This window comes from Jatropha curcas, chromosome 10, assembly GCF_041381405.1.
Source record: "Jatropha curcas cultivar XTBG-Jc1 chromosome 10, XTBG_Jcur_1.0, whole genome shotgun sequence".
In the NCBI taxonomy this organism is placed as follows: Eukaryota; Viridiplantae; Streptophyta; class Magnoliopsida; order Malpighiales; family Euphorbiaceae; genus Jatropha; species Jatropha curcas.
This window is the reverse complement of record NC_143160.1, coordinates 25,779,597-25,799,960: the sequence shown is the minus strand read 5'-3', so window position 1 is coordinate 25,799,960 and position 20,364 is coordinate 25,779,597. Positions and strand designations below refer to the sequence as shown.

Genomic DNA, 20,364 nt, shown 5'->3' with positions numbered 1-20,364 from the left:
TGGTCAATGGTTGTATGAGCCTCTCTGTGTTTGATTGAGTTAATAGCTCGAAAAAAATCAAGGTCTAGAACATTTAAATCAAGGCTATTTGGTGGTTGGAAAAGTAAATTTATGTTTAGACCTAATTGAAATGCTGCATGTGCAAATTCAACATCTGCCACATTTATATATGGCTTGGCATTGTCTTGTTGGATTAAAATAGTGTTTAAACCCATTTGTGGTCATTTTTCTTTGATTGCAGGCAACATCTTGCCAATTAAGATGTCTTTGATTACGTCTTTCATGATTGACATGATTGGCTTTGTTTCCACTATTCCTGCTATCCATTTTTACTATTCCTTCTAGCTAGCTGTTTGTTAATAAAAGGCCAAATCCCAATTTTACCATCAAAATGAGTTGTCCATTTGTGTCAAACTTAGCTCTAGCAATTACTGCAATTACTGCTACAAAAATAATTTTAGGAATGAAGCGCGTGCTTTTGCATTTACGCAAAGGCTCATCCTCATCATTTGCAAGATAAAATTTTTGTGTCTTCTTGCAGATGTAAAACCATTTTTCATCAATGTGACTAACATTTTCCATGTTGAGGAATGAAATTTTATTGTTAATTGTATCTGCATTGAGCATCGAAAGGCAAAATTGAACTCTGTTGCTTTTGTTCTCATCCTTCAGAAGTGGCTTGATTGCATTAGATTGTGCTCTGATTTTACCCCTTTTTTTATGAGTCTGTGCACATATGATAGTGAATGGCCTAGTTCATGAGAAAGAGAACGACTGGTGGTTCTTCTTAGAGGGATTTGTTTTATCCTTTCAGAAGGGATTTCAACTTGTTTCTTACCTCTATCCAAGGACATTTCACTCCAACAGTATCTTCTGACTCATCCTTAGCATTACACTAAATTTTGTAGACTGACTTCATAGAAATAGAAAAAGTTTCTGCAACTTGTTCAATACTGCGTGCATATTCCACACCCTTTTCCATGTCAACAAGCAATATTTTATTAACATAATTTTTTACTTCTTGAGAATATTTTTTTCACTTGTTTCCTCTTCTTATCGTTTGCGAAACACCATTTGATGGTTGAACAATCGGATTATCTGCAAAATCGTGTCTTCTTCATTGGGAGCAGATTTAAGATGTATGAACAAGTTTCTAAATATGGGTATATCTTCTTCAGTTGCATGCGAGTTTACTGGGACCAGGTTAAGATCAAATGATTTGGTAAGTTCATATTGAATCTCTAGATAGATTCGTTTCAGTTGTGAGATATTGTCCTTTTATATAAGGCAAGTTTATGAAATTTGAAGAGACTCTTTATTCTTCAAAAAATAAAAGTTTGCTCCAAACGCGAAAAAATTGCGCCTAAATTTTCAATGACAACTTCAAATTAGTTTTGGAGCCAAATTTAATTTTCGAAATTTTTGATTTTTACTACCAAATATGTTTTCAATCACTTTGAACTTTCCATTTTTAGTTTTTCTTTAATCCCTCATTAAATACACCAAAATTCTCTCTGCTACATGTGTGACCTTGTATAGAAAGTTGGGAGGGAGTTCATGTTGATTTGGGGGTAAATAAGGAAAGAAATGGGCAAATTGTAAAACCTCAGGGACCTGAAAATAATTTTCTCTACAATAAATTATTAATATATTAAACATCAAATTAAATTTTAGAATCTTCAGTTCTCACTTTTTTTTTTTTTTTTGAAGAATTGAAGCAATAATTATTGGTTATGTATAAAGGGTAAACATGAAAAAAAAATATTACTCATTGGAATCACAAATGTGACAAGTATTTTGGAATAAATTATTTTCTCAAATGTGATAAGTATTATGGGATAAAGGTAATATCTAATATAAACTCTGAATTTCATATGCATAAAAATGCCATTTTACTCCTATATGGAAAAATGCTTCAGGTCCATCTAAATACCTTTTATCATCGTTCCAACATTAAAAATGTGCTCAAACCATGTCTGAAATGAGCTAAGATAATCAAAGCATAAAAGCAATTAAAATCCCCTTGCAAAAAAAATGCCTTAAAAATCTTAGGGTTTCAAATTATTTTTCCTATATATATACAAGGAATATTCTAAAGAAATTCTTTCAAGCAAGTTAATAGTTATCTAACAAGTATCCATATGTTTGTTTAAGTGTTAGCACACTTTTTAATTTATGCAATTACCTATTTTTTTTCATCATGAAAACAATATAACATAAGTTATTATCTAAATGATCCAGTCAGTGTTTAGAAATGATTTAAGAATAATATTATATGTAATTAATAATAATCTCATCATTATAATAATGAACATCACGGTTTTCTTCGTGTAGTTCCAACATAACTTGTTATAATTGGTTTCTGATCAAAGCAGAGCACACTACCCTATGCACGGGCCAACCATGATGAAGTCCACAAAAATGATAAAGTGGATCACGTGGACACCTCCAAACGCTGGACACTGCTGGCTCAGTTCGTGGTCGATTCACCTACCGTGGGGGACTTATGAGAAACGGTATTTACCATAGGATTAAGGGACTTGTGTGTCCCATATGGGCTCTGTTCTGTGCCATCCGCTGAATTTGTTCTGTCTGTTTGAAGGGATATAATCGGTAAAATTAACTATTATAATAGTTATTAATTGTACTAGTTAAGGTTGTAAATGAACCGAGCCGGCTCATAGCTGTTCAAACTCATCTCGAAAAAAGTTCAAAAAAATTCGGATCAAATCAAGCTTGAGTCCGAGTTCGAGCTTGATCGTTTAGCAATCGAGCTAAGCACAAGTCTAACTATGTTCAGCTCGAAAGTTCGTCCAGCCTTATCGAGCTTTTATATATATATATATATATATTAGGTTATTTTAATTTCAAACCTCAAGCTTAAAAATTTTTAAGTTGGACTTCAGTCTAAAGTGGAGCTCGAGTCAAACTCGTGCTTTCATCGAGTCAAATCCAAACAAATTTTCAGACTTATTGAATTTCGAATCAAGCTACATTCTATTGAACCGAACTTCAAGCTTAAAAGATTTGAACTCGACTTATTTAACTCCTATTCTAGTAGCTGTAACTAAACGCTACCTTAAAAGCTATTCACGGCACAACGGCAAAATCTAAAATTAGCTAAAATTCGGCAACAAGGGACTTGGTGGTAGAGCGTCACTTCCAGGTTGCGCTCCAAAATATCCTAAAAATGGAACGTCAGTATAAGGCTCAGTATGTTTATCAATCAAGCAAATTCATCTTATCTTGCTCTCTTTTTTTTTTTTTTTTTTTTTAGTACTAGGAAAAGAGAATTCAAATCTAGATTTATTGTCAGTTCGTAAATATATTAACCATTAGGCTATGTCTTCGTGTGCCTATCTTGCTTTTAAATAATTTTCATTTTTTTTTCATTTTTAATTGTATCCTACCCTTTTTTTTATCCATCATAAATCAATTTTGAAATTATAGTATCAATTTTATTCAAATTCATAATTAAAAAAATTAATGTAATTTTCATATTAATTACAATAAGAAAAACTCAAATTAAAATCTGCACTTACTATATTATATTATCAATTTAGTATTGGAATTTCAATTTGAGCCAATTAAGTTTTCTAACTTTGCAAATTAGGTAAACTACCAAAAATTAAATGAATGACTTAATTAACCAAATTGACAAAGTTAAACAATTCAATTAACTCCAACGAAATAAAATTAGGTTCCATTTGGTTCTAGAAATAACATACCTTTAGAAAAAATTTTTGAAGGAAAAATATTTTTCAAGAAAAATATTTTTCCAAATGACTTATTTTCCGTTGTTTGATTACAATATTGAAAATTAGTTAAAAAATATTAAAATCTTGAACTCATAAGACCATAAAAATATAAATAATAATAGAAATTTAGTATTAAAAATTTTATTGTCAAATGAGAAAAATTCAAAAATATGATAAATTATGAAAAATTGTTGTTGAATGGTACTGGTGGCTGTTGATGGCCGGTGACCTATAGTGGTAGCTAGTAAATGGTAACGAGTAATAATGGCTACTAATGATTAATTAATAAATAAATAAAATATGAATTTATAAGGTTATAATAAGTTTTTCAATATCCAAAAAATATTTTCTTTTCTTGAAAATAGGAAGTCATTTTCCTTAAAAATGACTCAATTTTTCTTTCACTAGAAAAATATTTTTTTAATTATTTTTTTAAACGGTCCAAACAACAGAAAATTGTGAAAAATATTTTCCTACAATTCTTTTACAGAAATAAATAGAGCTTTAATTAGCTGTTTTTGGCAATTGCAGTAATCAATTGAATTAAAAGAAAAAAAAAAAAAAAAGAGCTTTAATAGGAGTGGCTATGATCAGTTATGGTAGATAGAGACTCTTGCATGTAGTTCTGTTTTAAATGGAGTGTTCCAAAAGCCCGTAACGACAAAAGGAGTAACTTATGGTGGTTGATGAGGCTGTCTGAGATGTTTGTATTGCAAGTGAGGTTTGGTTTGAATGTGGTTTACTCATCTCTCTGTACTTGAATTTGTTGAGTTCGGTGAAGAAAACTAAAATGAGTGACACACAAGAAATAAGCAAATCAAAATTTACCTATATATATATATATATATATATATATATATAATTGAATCAGTAGTAGTTAGACTAGAGCTTGCATGTCTGACAATGGCTGAAACTGAAGTGAATGCCATTGATAAACTTATCGCTACTAAAATGTTACTCAAGGCAAGTTTAGACAGCTCAAGAGCTATTTCCTCTGCTCTGCAAAAAACTGAGCAAAGATTAGAGGAGATGAATCAAAGATTACCACAATCTCTTGGAATTGCAACTAGACCAAATATTGGTATCAAAGAGCAAATTGACTGTGCCATCAGCCCTGCCATGGCAGTTCTAAAGATCTGCAATGCCATTGAAGAGCTTGAGAAAGCAATCTTATCAGACCGCCCATGTTCAAATCTTTACGCATACCTCTTAGTTGTTAAACAGCTAGAACAAGCATTAAAGTTTCTGGCTGCCAATTGTGGGTTAGCAATTCAATGGCTAGAAGGTATTCTTCAGTTTCTTGAAGATAATGATTTATACGCGTCGAAAGTGAATATGTGTTTAGGTATTCTACAGAAGTTGCAAGTAACTGACGAAAAAGCTCGTCACAACGGAGGAATTCTGTCTGCTGCATTTGATAAACTTGAAATTGAATTCAAGCGCCTTCTTGCAGAAAACTCCATGCCTCTATCAATAGCTGCAATGGAGAAGCTTCAGGCTATTATTAGCAGACTAAATGCGAACAAAAGGCTTAACAAGTGCATATCAGCTTATGTTGAAGTTCGAAGCATGAAAGCAAGAAGAAGGTTGGAAGCTCTGGAATTGAATTACCTTGAGAATCCACTCTCAGAATTAGATGATGTCCAAGATATAGAGGGTCTCATAGATCAATGGTGCAAACATTTGGAGTTGGCTGTGAAGAATGTTTATGAAGCAGAGTACAAACTATGCAATGAGGTTTTCAGATCTGATACTGATCGAAAGAGTTGTTTTGCAGAAATTGCAACAAAATCAGGACTCGTTTCTTTCCTCGAGTTTGGAACAAGAATTACAGAATGTAAGAAAGATCCTGTTAAATTAGTTAAGCTGTTAGACATTTTTTCATTTTTAGACAATTTGAGAACAGATTTCAACCGGCTTTTCAGCAGCGAAGAATGCTTTGAAATCCAACACTTGACGAGGAATCTCATCAGGAAAGTTGTTTATGGTGCTTGTGAGATTTTCTGGGAACTTCCATCACAAGTGAAGCTGCAAAGGCAAACTATTTCTCCTTCAGATGGAAGTGTTCCTAAACTGGCAAGTTTTGTAACAGACTACTGTAATCATCTTCTCAGCGACAATTACAAGCCATTACTGATCAAGGTTCTAACAATTCATCAAAGCTGGAAAAATGAAACATATCAAGAAACACTTATCATGAACCAGATACATTGCATAATAAAAGAAATTGGATTACACTTGGACACATTGTCAAAGGGATACGAGGATATGGCACTTTCATACCTTTTCATGATGAATAACCATTGCCATTTCAGTAACTTGAAAGGTACAAAAGTTGGAGATTTGATGGGTGAGTCCTGGGTGAGAGGTCACGAGCAGTATAAAGACTATTATATGACACTTCACTTGAAAGACACTTGGGGAAAGATACTTGCTCTTCTCAGCCAAGGCCAAGAAGATGATTACACAAGTAATGATTCTTTGACTGTGAAGAAGAGCCTAAAGGAATTCAATGAAGCATTGGATGGAATGTATGAGAAGCAGTGCAATTGGGTTGTACCTAATGACAAGTTGAGGTTAAAGATGTGTAGAGTGGCCGTAGAGGCCTTCGTGCCTGTGTATAGATGCTATTTGCAGAATTATAGCCATTTGGCACAAGAAGATGTGAAATATACAGCACAAGGTTTGGACAGTATGCTGAGCTCTCTGTTTCAGCCAAAGATAAGAATGTGTAGCAGCAACAAACAAAGAGAGTGGATACATCAAGTGAAACATGTAGAGAATACTGCTTATAACTTTCATCAACTGACTCTTATGGCTGTATGACTTTTTTGTAATTAATTTCAAATGTTCTTTTAACCAAAATTAGTTATACGAATTATGCAAATTAAAGATGATTTCTAGAATTAATTCCTTAACTTTAATGAAACAATGACTTGATCTAAATCTGAGTATTATAATACCCTAATAGTTAGGACTATAAATGATTCAAGCCGCTTGTGAGCTGCTTGAGATTCGGCTCGGAAAAGGCTTATTCAAGTTTGTTCAATAAGCTTAATGAGCCAAACTTAAGCCTGCTTAATAGCCTCATAATAAACAAGTTGAACTCGAGCACGTAAAGGAGCAAATTTTTTTTTTTTCTAACTATAAACTGAGCTCGAGCTCACCAGAGCTCAACTTGGCTCAACTTGTTTATAGCTTTATTAATAGTATAAAATAAAAAACTAACTTGCATTTATTTATTGTTTAAGAAAATCTAAAATACGTTTTAAGTGATATATCATTTTAAACAGTAATATATGATATTTACCATTTTACTTCAAACATAAGATCAATATGTTTAATTTATGGCAATTCTTATTTACAACTAATTATTGTAATTCTTAATTACAACATACTGTAAAAATGTCTAGTATAAAAGAATCAATGTATAGAAGAATCTTTACGTTGAACAAGTACAAGCACCACCAATTCCTTGTTTAGTAGCTTAGAGAAGCCCACAGAAACTAATACTTTTATGCTGAGTAGATCATCCAATGAACAAAATAAAGAACTAGAAATTGAGATTATAGTAAGCTCATTAGAACTCAATCATTAAACCGCATGTGAGAAAAATTAAACCCACAAAAGCATCAGATTTGTTTGTCTGAAGAAGAAATTATTTCCATCTCACTCCTAACACATTATTTCACAAAAAACTCCTGAGACAAAAATCCTATTTTACAATCCCCTATATGTTATCCTTTTCAACTGTTTCACCCTCTTAAAATCAGGCATATTATAGTTTTTTTCCACTTCCCAAGCAAGTTGTGACATACCATTGAATGAGGACTTTGCACCCTTTACATCAGTCACTTCTCTTGGGAAAGGAATTCGGACATCAAAAACACCTTTCTGAGGGCAGTAGAGTCGCATGTCGAAACCCAGCCTATCAACCCATATCATCTTCGCTTCCGTAACCTACATTTTTCATATGAACTGTAAGGACACATCACTTATATATAATTTTCCTTTCTTTTTTAATGTTTTAAGTAGCTTAGCTGCTTAGTGCTTAGGGAAAAAAGATCTAAAGATGGAAAGAACAGAAAAGGAAAAAAAGAAGAGAACCAGTGACTTCAAAAATTAATTTAGTAATTCCCATATTTTAATTCCATCAAATAGAAACAATGTCCATTTTACTCTTAATGAAAAATTGGCTTCTCAGGTGCCTTCAAACAATCGATCTCAGTTATTCCATGGCTTCAAGTGGTTTTGATAGAGCCTCACATTTTGTCCTTTAAGGAGAGAGTGATATCATTTAGACTGCAAAAGTTAAAGATTTTCCTTAGGGCGCATTAGCTGTGGGATGCAAGAAAACAGGTAGAGATCCTGAACCACTAAGAGCTGATAAAACTCTGGCTCAATTAGACAATAGAGAGGAATTTACACAAAAATTTAAGGCCCTTTCTGCATCTGATTTTTTGTTTCAGAGGCAATATTCACAAGAATTATCTTGTGAAACAAGAAAGGATAAATAAGATAAGCTCAAGGAGGAGTCTCAAGGAAATGAAAGAATGTCAAACATGATAGGCCTACCAATGCTCGTATTTTTCTGTATGCTCCTAAGTTCTACCAACCATGGGTATTTACAGGTATTTCACCTCCTCAATAGACGGTGGAGATTCATTTGATCCTACGGCTATTATTACATAGCTCCACCTCCTTAACATGTGATGCATATTGATCCATTCCAACTCCTTTACTTGCGACGAAGAGTGGTTGTTCTAGAATGTTCTACATAAGGCTACCTTATACTTTGGCTTGTGGACTAGCACGGAGGGATCTAGAAACCTCCCTTCCTGCCCACCATGGTAAGCATTCTTCTAGGCTTTTGGTATTATCTTGACTACCTCCTTGCCCTTCGCCATTTCAACCTCCCTGTACAGTACTCACCAATGTTGCAGCTTCCTCAATGAGGTCCCTTTAGCAACAACTACCATGACAATGATGTTGGAAGAACTTCCTGATAATTAAGTATGGATCACCTCGGACCTGCAGGAAAACATTGAATTACTTCTGATTCATCTTCCCTGCATCTTCTTTACATCATTAGTGATGGGAAACATTACTTTCTTCTCTTCAAATGCTTGCTTCATTTCTTTGTAGTGCCTCAAGAAAATTCTTCCTCATTGAACAAGCCCCATCAATACTCAATAATAACTTATGGATAGGCAACTCACATGAAAATATAAACTCAACATAGTCCTGAAGCTCTCTCACAGTATCATAATGATTGGTAAGAATCCCACAGAAATCACCCAAAGTTCTCCCAATTTCAGTAGGAGGTCATCTTCCATGAACCACTTCTTCCAAGCTTCGATATTATCAGCAATAGGTAGATCTTCTATTAGATGATCCACCCAGTTCAGGCTTGTCAAGTGTCTTCAAATGGTCCTCCTCCATGGAGGCTGTAACCACCTCCGTAATAATTTTCTTCTCTATTGCAAATATGTCCACCCTTTGAGACCTAAGTTACCTACCTACAACCACTCCTGGATTGCACTCCCCAGAAAAATTGACCTTGCATCACATATTCATCCATAGTAATTAAACGCACAATAGACGCAAAAGGCTGTTGGAACTGAGGCACTAGCCTCTAGGTGGAAGTGTGCACCCAAGCAAGGTGAGGTGCAAAAATTTAAAAAATAATAATAATAATAATAATAGAACACATGAAAATCATATTTTAAGTTACCAGGGAAATAAAATAAAAAACAAACATGATAAAAGAAACACACACAAATCAGAAACAAAACCAGCAGCATAACAACTTATATTTTAAGATATTGGAGTTTAGACAGAACTTAATAGGGAGTAGAATCAAGAACATGTAAAAGAAAAAAAAGAAGAAAAAAAGAAAATAGAAAGCAAATATAGGAAGAAAAATTAACAGAAACATATCTGAATGGCTGCTGGCTAGAAGCTGGATTGCAGGAAGTGACCGCTAGATGGAGTGATGGCTAGGTCGTAGAGCATATCACTGGTGTTTATGTTGCATTCTATTTATTTTATTTATTTATTTTATATAAACAGATGCTAACTGGACAACTTTTATAATGAAAAAAAATCCTAGGTGACCTGTTCGGAGGAAAAAAATATAAAGGCGTGCCTTTCTTGCGCAAGGTGCAAAAAAAAAGAGCAAAAAAGGCACGCACCTCTACCCAGAGGCGATCGCCTGACAGACATTTGGTGCAAGCACCTTGAGCCTCAAGTAAGACGCGCCTTTAATAACTACATGTTCTTTACATCGATTAATTGGTAGATAAAAGAAAAAAAAAAGAAATAAGAGGGAACTGCATTTTTTTATGCGATGAGCTTGTAATACAGAGAAATCGAAAAAAGAGAAGATTTTGGAAGTCGTAACCTGCAATAAGTTTAGGCATGTATCATACACAAATTCACAGTAGGGTTGTAATTAAATTAGAGAATGACTAAAATACCACTAAAAATTATACTAGAATACATTTGCATCGCACAATATAAAGCAAATTGACATGTTTGGTAATTTTTTTTCTATGTTAAGTAAATATTCAAAAAAAGATCTGGAGATACTATTTTTAAGATAGAAACCCAATGGAGATTAAAGAAAATTGCATTTGGAAATACCCTTAAAACTTACACTAGAATACACTTGCCTCTTACAATATAGAGCAAACTGACACATTTTTTTACAATTTTTTTTTTCTACGTAAAGTAATTATTCAAGAAAAGCTTTGAAGACACAATACTGACAGAGAGGAACCCAGCAGAGATAAAAGAAAATTGATCCTGACCTTGATCTGGTTATTAAGCTCTACGCTTCTAGTCTCTAATGAACTTATCCGAGGTCAAGTTCTTTGGCCATTGGCTTCAAAGTACCACTTACCATAACGATGAAAATTGCCCACTCCATACCCAAAATTTCATCAACCCTACTCGCATATTACTTGAATTTGCCTATAAATATATTTATCTATATACCAATTTTCAATAAAATATAGTTTTTACAAACTTATATATAGTACTTTTTTGAATAAACATAATAATATTTAAGTATCTCTTATATTTAATATGATATTTAAAATTTAATTGTTAATCTTATAGAAATCATTAATTATACATTCAAATGATAATTTAAGTAACCAAAATTTAGATGGCAGCTACACAATATACCAACTCAACTCAAAATGGATATTCAGTTTTAATCACATCCCTATAACAAATTAGTTTATGGACACTCAAGCCTTGTATAAAAACAATGGTGGGAATCACGGCCATGATCTTAACTCAAAGCCATTTCACAATGTTTCAGCTCTTACACGACAAAATTTAAGCCTGCTGTTGCATTATTTTCCACCTCTCTACAAGTAATTCAATAAGCGCCTAACAACAGCAGACAAAACATGAGAAGCAATTATTTCTCTGTTTTCCCCAGTTATTAACTTAATATCTTGCATATGTTATTCATTCCATCTTTTAACTCATATTTAATTACTTTTACTTGTCACTCTTACATGTCACATACATAAACATAAGCATAATCATGGCACCCCAAAATTTAGAAGTTCTTCATATTGCCCCATAATTCTAAAGGCAGTAATCTTTGCTTTATCTTCTGTTATATCCAACAGAACCTGGAATTTTTTTGACATCATTCCAAATGGAAAAAAGAAGAAAGATAAATGCTCTTTGTTGAAATCTTTGTAATTAAAGTCAATATTGTCTTTCCTAGTTTAGGTTTATTGTCTTTCCTAATTTAGGTTTATTCCTATTTAGATTTCTTCCTATATTGGAACAATCTTGTGTATATATATAGTGATGTAGAGATTGAAAATAATGAACCATAAAAAGAAATTCGAAATACTCTTTCAACATGGTATCAGAGCCATTGCCGTGAATTTTTCGGCAACGGTTTCGGTTTGAAACAGGGCTGAGATATACACAGTGCCGCCGGAGTTAGGAGTTGGCCGTCACCACCCAGCTCAGAAGGAAGAGGGACCGCCAATTGGCCCTCCGTCCAAGCCGCGTCGCCGTCCGACCACGCACGTGTGCACACGCGCCGCCAGAAGTTTTCGGCCATTCTTCACGCGCCGGCGCGTGCGGCTGTTTCCGGCAAGCTCCGTCAACGTTTCTTGTTCCGACGGCCTCGATTTGTTGTGACGTTCTTCCCTTGCTGGTTCTTCAGCACCAGTTTTGCTTTTTTGCAATTTTTTCTTTTTTTTGGTTTATTTCTGCCGCTGCTAGTTCTTCGCCACTGCCGCTTAAAAATTTTTTTTTCTGACAATATGGCTGACGGAAGAAAGGTAGATATGGGTTTTCACTCAGAGAGCCCCTCTCTTCAGATTAGTCCGGTGAAGTTAGATGGAACAAACTACCTGGCTTGGTCTCGATCTTGCTTATTATTCATTGAAGCAAGAGGTTTGCAGGGATACCTTGATGGTGGCGCAACTAAACCAATTTCGACAGATCCAGGCTTTAACAAATGGAAATCCGAGAATTCTCTTATTATGTCTTGGTTAATAAATTCCATGCAACCAACTATTTCCCGAGGCTATTTGCTTCTTGATACAGCTAAGAAGATATGGGATGCCGCTTCACAGACGTATTCGCAAACTGGAAACTATGCTCAGAGGTATGAATTGCGACAGAAAGTTCATGAAACCAAACAGGGAGATCTGACTATCGCTCAGTATTTTGCTGAACTTAGTGGGTTATGGCAAGAACTGGATTATTACCAAGATTTTCAAGCCAAATGTACTGATGATGCGACTCAAATTCAAAAGTTGATTGAAGTAGAACGTGTGTATGATTTTCTGGCTGGCCTAAACAACGAGTATGATCAAATTCGAGTCCAAGTTCTTGGACGAGATCCGTTTCCATCCTTGCGACAAGCATATTCTTTTGTACAGCAAGAGGAGACTCGGAGGAATGCAATGGTTCACAGATCTACAATTGACAAAGCAGGGTTGATTGCTAATTCTGCAAGTGAACATATACAGGCTGCCAAGAACGGTTCTTCAGACAGAGATCAATTATTTTGTGACTATTGTGGTAAGAACAGGCACACTAAGGAGTTCTGCTGGAAATTACATGGACGCCCAACTAAAGGGCATGGAGGAAAGCGGGTCAGTTCTTCTAGACTGCAGGCACACATATCTGATGGCGGAGCTTTATGTGAGGAAACATCTACTACTGGTAGCTTTTCTGATAAGGAAATTCAGTCCCTGAGACGATTGTTGTCACAGCTTGATTCTTCCTCAACTCAGACTGCAGCTTCTAATTTTGTTAATTCAGGTAATGCTTTTCTTACCTTTCTTGCAAAAATTGCAAAACCCTCTTGGGTTATAGATTCAGGAGCAAATAAACATACAACAGGCTCTATAAAACATTTCCTCACATATTCTAAGTATCAAGGCACAGAAAAAATTCGCATTGCGGATGGCTCCTTAGTACCCATTGCTGGCACAGGTTCTATTAACTGTACTTCCAATATTAAACTCTCCTCTGTTCTTCATGTCCCTAGATTCCCTATTAATCTGTTATCTGTTAGCTTAATCACAAAAGCGCTTAATTGCAAAGTAACCTTTTACCCTACTCATTGTATATTTCAGGAACTGAACACGGGGAGAACGATTGGCAGTGGTAGCTTGCGCGATGGACTGTATCTGTTGGATGACGTTTGTCGTTTTTCAAATTCGGGTACCGGTCAAGCTTTGTTAGGAACTTCTAGAAATCCTTCCCATGAAGTTATTCAATGGCATAGGAGATTAGGACATCCCTCTTTTTCTGTTTTAGGACGTTTATTTCCCAATTTATTTGCTAAGTGTGATTTCGATTCATTAGTATGTGATGCTTGTGAACTTGCCAAACACACCAGGCATTCTTATTCTCAAATTAATAATAAAAGCTTGATTCCTTTTGCTACTATTCATTCTGATGTATGGGGTCCTACTAAAACTGTCTCTCTTTCTGGTTATAGGTGGTTTGTGACCTTTATTGATTGTTGTACTAGATTAACTTGGGTTTATTTGATGAAAACAAAAAATGAAGTTTTTTCGTGTTTTCAGAACTTCCATAGAATGATTTGTACTCAGTTTGATGCGCATGTTAAAATCCTAAGAACTGATAATGGTACTGAATACATGAATGCAGTTTTTCGTACCTATTTAGATTCTAATGGTATTATACATCAAACTAGTTGTGTCAATACTAGTGCTCAAAATGGAGTCGCGGAAAGGAAAAATAGGCATTTACTGGAAGTAGCTAGGTCTCTTATGTTCACTATGAATCTTCCCAAACCATATTGGGGGGATGCTATTTTGGCTGCTGCTTACCTTATCAATCGAATGCCTCTTCGTCCTTTAAATTTTAAAACTCCATTAGAGGTTCTTCAAGGAAAAAACTCTTATATTGTACCTCCTAAAGTCTTTGGTTGTGTTTGTTTTGTTCATCAGAATGGTCTAAGCAAATTAGATGCTAGAGCCTTGAAGTATGTGTTTGTTGGTTACTCTGCTACTCAAAAAGGATACAAGTGTTATCATCCTCCTTCTAGAAAATATTTTGTGAGTATGGATGTTACCTTTCGGGAATTTGAGTCTTATTTTCCTTCCCAATCACCTCTTCAGGGGGAGAAATATCAGATGGAAGAGGTGATGAATGACGTTCCTTTCCAGGGGGAGTTTCCTGTAGACATAGATAGTAGGAGAGAACAGCCCAAACCTCTAGAAAGATTGAATAGACCTGATTTGAAAACCTACACACGACGGACTAATACAGATACAACCATGGAGCATGAGACCTCTGATCAACCGTCTTCTCCAATTTCAGGCTCTGAAAAATACAGCCGAACAAGAACTTGGTGAGTTTTCTTTAATTCCTGATGATTCTGATCCTAATCTTGATTCCAGCACTTCTGACAATGACCTTGATATTCCTATTACTCTTAGAAAAGGAGTTAGAACATGCACTAAACATCCCATCTCCCATTTCATCTCCTATAATGCTCTGTCCCCTTCCTATAGAGCCTTTGTTTTGTCTGTTTCTTCTGTTTCTATACCGCAGGATTGGCAAGAGGCATTACAGGACTCAAAATGGAAGGCTGCAATGGTTGAGGAGATGAGAGCTTTGGCAAAAAACGAGACATGGGATCTTGTAACTCCTCCATCAGGAAAGAAGCCAGTTGGATGTAAATGGGTGTTCACAGTTAAACATAAGGCAGATGGTTCCATTGAGAGGTACAAGGCCAGATTGGTAGCTAGAGGGTTCAGTCAGACCTATGGAGTTGATTACCAGGAAACTTTTGCCCCTGTAGCCAAAATGAATACAATTAGAATTTTGTTGTCTTGTGCAGCCAATCTTGATTGGGAATTACATCAGTTTGATGTTAAAAACGCTTTTCTACATGGTGATTTGAAAGAAGAGGTGTATATGGAGATTCCTCCTGGATTTGATGATGACAAGACCAGAGGAAAAGTTTGCAAGCTGAAGAAGTCATTATATGGGCTGAAGCAATCACCAAGGGCATGGTTTGAAAGGTTTAGTAAAGCTATGCTTTCTTTTGGGTACATGCAGAGCGATGCTGATCATACTTTATTCGTTAAACATCATAAAGGTAAGATCACATTGCTTATTGTTTATGTTGATGATATAGTGATGACTGGAAATAATGAAGAAGAAATGACTCACTTGAGAAATTTGTTAGCTAGGGAGTTTGAGATTAAGGATTTGGGAAAGTTGAGATATTTCCTTAGAATAGAAGTTGCTAGATCAGAAAAAGGGATTTTTATTTCTCAAAGAAAGTACATCCTTGATCTCCTTAAAGAAACTGGTATGTTGGGATGTAAACCCGCAGAATCACCTATTGAAGCCAATCATAAGCTTCAAGCTGGAGTGGGAAGTTCAGTTGATGTTGGCAGGTATCAGAGATTGGTCGGGAGGTTGATTTACCTTGCCCATACTAGACCAGATATTGCCTATGCTGTAAGTTTAGTGAGTCAGTACATGCATGACCCTCGGGAGTCTCACTTAGAAGCTGTGCATCGGATTCTAAGATATTTAAAATCAGCTCCTGGTAGAGGACTTTTATTTTCTAAACATGGCCATTTGACAATAACAGGCTATACAGATGCGGATTGGGCTGGTTCTCTTAATGATAGGAGATCAACCTCAGGATATTGTGTTTTTGTTGGAGGAAACCTTGTCACATGGAGAAGCAAGAAGCAAGCTGTTGTTGCAAGGTCCAGTGCAGAAGCAGAATATAGAGCTATGGCACAAGGAATATGTGAACTCCTATGGTTGCGCAGATTAATGGAAGAGTTAAAGTTGGTTGAAACAACAAATATATCCTTGTTTTGTGATAGTAAAGCAGCCATCAGTATTATGAATAATCCAGTCCAGCATGATCGAACTAAGCACATAGAGATTGATCGTCACTTTATAAAGGAGAAGATAGTTGAAGGCCTTATAAATGTCTCCTATATAGCTTCAAAAGAGCAACTAGCCGATGTTTTCACGAAGGGTTTGAATAGCAAACTGTTTCATCCTTTGGTTTGCAAGTTGGGCATGAGTAATATCTATGCACCAACTTGAGGGGGAGTGTTGAAATCTTTGTAATTAAAGTCAATATTGTCTTTCCTAGTTTAGGTTTATTGTCTTTCCTAATTTAGGTTTATTCCTATTTAGATTTCTTCCTATATTGGAACAATCTTGTGTATATATATAGTGATGTAGAGATTGAAAATAATGAACCATAAAAAGAAATTCGAAATACTCTTTCAACACTCTTTTTTTTTTCAAGCAATAAGATGAAGGGTTCAAGTTTCTAAGCCTGAATAGCTGAGCAAAAAATGTGAAGATTGCAGCAAGAATGAAAAAAAGCTGGGTTCATTGCAAACCTGGAAATCCAAATCAACGAATATATTGCAAAACCGGTGAACATCTTCAATGTTTTTGGCATTTATCTCATTAACAACTGCTTCTGCAAACTCTCTAAGTGGATCAGGGCTGGCATTTCTATAATCTGATGAAGTGACCCATACACCGTCCTGAAAAAATTCCAGACATAAATTTAATCATGGGAAAAGGTAAGTTCAAACAAACTATCCATCCCAGGACAGAGTATGACAAAATTGCTCAAACAAATAAAATAACAAACACCTCCATTATGTCTTCCATTTGAAGTACCCGCTCCACGTTGATACTATATATGCGCTCATCGTCCACATCTTCTCCAAACCTCTTTTTCCACATTGATTGACGCCACTTTTTAAAAGAGTACATGCAAATAAGACTAATGAGCCAAGAGACAATATCATAGCAACATATGTAGGAAAATAGGCATGAATTAAGTTGCACAACCAGGTTGAGGAACAACAAAACCTAGTAGCTCATATGGTGTGTGTGTGTGTGTGTGTGTGTGTGTGTGTGATCATGCAAATGTGAGCATGTCTACTGCCCAAGTATAAAGCCTCCGGTGTAGCAAACTAAGCATCTACTCTGACTCCAAAGCATCTGTAGAACTGTTGTCCAACCTTCCAGAGTTTTCGACGCACAGGATTCTCAACGAAGCAAATTCTTAGCATACACCCAAATGGATGGTCGCAGTTGGATAATCTGATCTTCTACTGGAGGTTTTATTAATAGAACTTTGAGAGGTTTCATTACATTGGCTTTGATATCAAGAGGGAGGAAGATAACAACGTGAATAACTTGCTTAGAGGCTTGGCCTCTCCAAATCTTATTTATAGACATATAAAGTACAGTAACATGTGTGTCACTTACCACACGCTGTCAATGCTGCCTGTATATGAAGTATTACAATGAAATCAAGGAAGCCATTTTATTTAATTCTTAATCATTATTTAATTATTAATTATGAAATCCATGCTTCTTGCTATAAAATTTCTAATTGGGAATTTGAGAGTTTAGCAACAGTTAGGACTTTCCATTAAGCATTCTTAGGAAGTTTTTTGCTTACTATCATGTTTGCTATTGGATTAGAACTTTCTTCACATGGGATTCCTAATCCCAAAACCAATAGGTTATTAGCTCCATGCAAGTCCTTTTCTACTATGGGATTCTAAGCCTAAAAGGAATAGGATTCAATATTAAGTCTATAGATGCCTATGTGACAGCTATATTTCTTATGTTCTTGATAATTGAATTATAAAACTTCTATTTGAAAAGACTAGGTGCCTCCTTTTCCTCTTGTCTCTCTCTCTCTTCTTCTTCTTCCTCCTCTCGGTTGCTGCTGCGATCATTTCTTCTGTTGCTACAGTACCTTGGTACTGTTTAGAGTCCTCAGAATCTTCAACTTCTTTCCTTCCCACTTCAATGAGACCTAATTCAATTTCCCAAACCTAAATTCTCCTTTTCCATTTAATCTAAAATTTAATATCATCAACCATTTAGAATTTCCCGCGATAAGAGCATTGGTAGGATGGTTCCTCAACCTGTACCTTCTCACATTAGATCTAACTTGCACATAAATGTTAGAGTGGAAAAGAATGTAGACCTAATGATTAATATAAAGGCAAGATTAGGTATAAAGCACCAATTTTTTTTCTATGTATTCTTTTGAAAGCATTTCTTTAATTGGAAAGTTTCTAGAACTCTCTTGAGGTTTAGCGTACTTCACAGTCAAGTCCCTACATTTTCAAAAATTAGCACCCAGTCCTCACGAGATGCATCAGAAGAAAATAGAAAGTAAAGAGCTAAAATATCATATTTGAATTCGGAAAGTAAAGTGAAGTGAACTAAACCATTGAGCACATCTTATTCCAGTTAATTTCACTTAACTCACCAAAGAACAATTTGTTAAAATCTTATTGTTAGACCTCTATTTTTTCTATAATTTATCAATGTTAATATATAAAATAAAAAGGGTGCCCCTAGTGTAGATGGATCCTCTCGTTGTGAGAGTCACGGGAGGGTCATCTATTGTCAGCAGTTTTCCCCTTATACTTTTGCAAAAATGCTGTTCACACAACTCAAACCCTTCAATGTATGGAATCATACACCGAACCACATGGAGGATACATGTACTGGATATATGAGATAACAAACCAGATGATCAAAAAACTAAAGTGGTTCCAATATAGAAAAAAAAAATTATTTACATTTGAAACCCAAATTAGTTTTTTTTCGAAATTTCAATATGCGGAATAAAGTTGTTAGCTTTCACTCGTGGCAGCAATTGATTGGATAAACGAATAGGAATTTAAATTTGTGAAAGAATACATTGATTGGCACGAATCACCAGATGCATTATTCTCCAGTTAATCATAATAAAAATGCCATATTCAATGCCTGATTCAACACAAACATTGATTGGCATGATTCAAGAGATGCATTAGTCTCCAGTTAATCATAACAGAACTTCCACAAGAATGCTTTACTGTCTTTATAAAATAAGAAGACAACCATTGAATTTCAATATGCAATAAAAATCAAAGTAATTGCCAATATATATATATATATATATATATATATATATATATATATATCAGAGAGCATTCTTAAGTTACCTTCAAAACCTTCTTGTCCTCTGGCTTGTGGAGGCTACCTTGAATTGTACACTGCGGAGTCCGCATTCCACACTGTTCCAACTGATCCATACCAAATTCAGATTAACCTACGAACTAATTACAGTTTCTAAGGATTTTACTAAAACAAGTAACCAAAATAGCTTTCAATACCTGAACGTGAAGGCTAGACCTCTTGTCAACAGAGATGTGGTTACGAGAGTCACTCAAGCACAAAACCGGAGTCCCATCATCGTCAACGGCAAAGCGAACACCAACACCGAGTGGCCAAGTGTCGTTAGTCAAAGTAGAAAGAGTCCCAACTGAAGACAACTCCATGATGGTTCTTGAAACCTCGGCAGGAGACGGCTTGTCATTGGAGGAGAAACCCACATGGGCAGGGTCTGAGACAGTGGAAACAGAGCATTTTACCGAGAATTGGCGCTTTGGAAGAGTGAATTGGAGTTTGGCCGTGGGTTTTGTGAGAGTGAGTTGAAGAAGAGAAAAGTTAGCAGTGAGAGATTGGGTTTGAAGATGCATTGAAAAGATTAAAGAGAAATTTCGGTACTAAACTGAATTTCAATTTAAAGAGCGGAAATGATTGAAGAGAAGATAGGATGCAGATACTGACAGCGTGACAATGAGATGCAATAATCCAACAAGGAAAAGAACAGATTTAGGGGGGCAAAAAAACGAAAATTATCTTTAGACTAATTTATTTGGAGAAATTCGAAATTTTTAATATTTGTAATCTACCAAACATGTTTTTGTTTTCCGGAAAAACTTGTCTATATCAAAAATTTACCTAGATTAGGTCTATCGTCGTCTATGAATCCAATCAATGAATATAAAAATTACTCTTGACTTATCATGAGAAAGAAAAACAAATCAATACTCTTGTCAATTGCTAGCCAACGTAACCACTAAAAAAAATAAAGATTTTAGAGATAGCAATTATTTAATAAAAATTCATATCATCAAAAATAAATTAATTTAATTTTAATTAATTAGTGTACTATTAACACATTATCATGTATATGCATCACATCTCATTATATTTCTAATAA

The 20,364-nt window shown here is 35.1% G+C and overlaps 2 protein-coding genes across 3 annotated transcripts; one reads left to right on the top strand and one right to left on the bottom strand.

Annotated features, from left to right (window-relative positions):
* Window positions 1–4,521: 4,521 nt before the first annotated feature.
* LOC105637279 (exocyst complex component EXO70I) lies at window positions 4,522–6,623 on the top strand. Its single transcript, XM_012220710.4, has one exon. It carries the CDS (start codon window positions 4,662–4,664, stop codon window positions 6,582–6,584), a length of 1,923 nt encoding a protein of 640 aa, XP_012076100.1. The 5' UTR covers window positions 4,522–4,661; the 3' UTR covers window positions 6,585–6,623.
* A 701-nt stretch (window positions 6,624–7,324) lies between these two features.
* Window positions 7,325–20,129, bottom strand: PGR7 (proton gradient regulation 7). Of its 2 annotated transcripts, none has more exons than XM_012220692.4 (5): window positions 19,472–20,115; window positions 19,301–19,381; window positions 16,932–17,036; window positions 16,670–16,819; window positions 7,325–7,718 (listed from the first exon to the last, which is right to left on the bottom strand). In XM_012220692.4, the coding sequence occupies exons 1-5, from the start codon at window positions 19,835–19,837 to the stop codon at window positions 7,479–7,481; spliced, it is 942 nt and encodes a 313-aa protein (XP_012076082.1). In that variant the 5' UTR covers window positions 19,838–20,115; the 3' UTR covers window positions 7,325–7,478. The 2 variants fall into 2 exon arrangements, with proteins under 2 accessions (XP_012076082.1, XP_012076083.1); XM_012220693.4 differs by lacking the exon at window positions 7,325–7,718 and adding an exon at window positions 9,541–10,161 and having other exon boundaries at window positions 19,472–20,129.
* Between the last annotated feature and the right edge of the window lie 235 nt (window positions 20,130–20,364).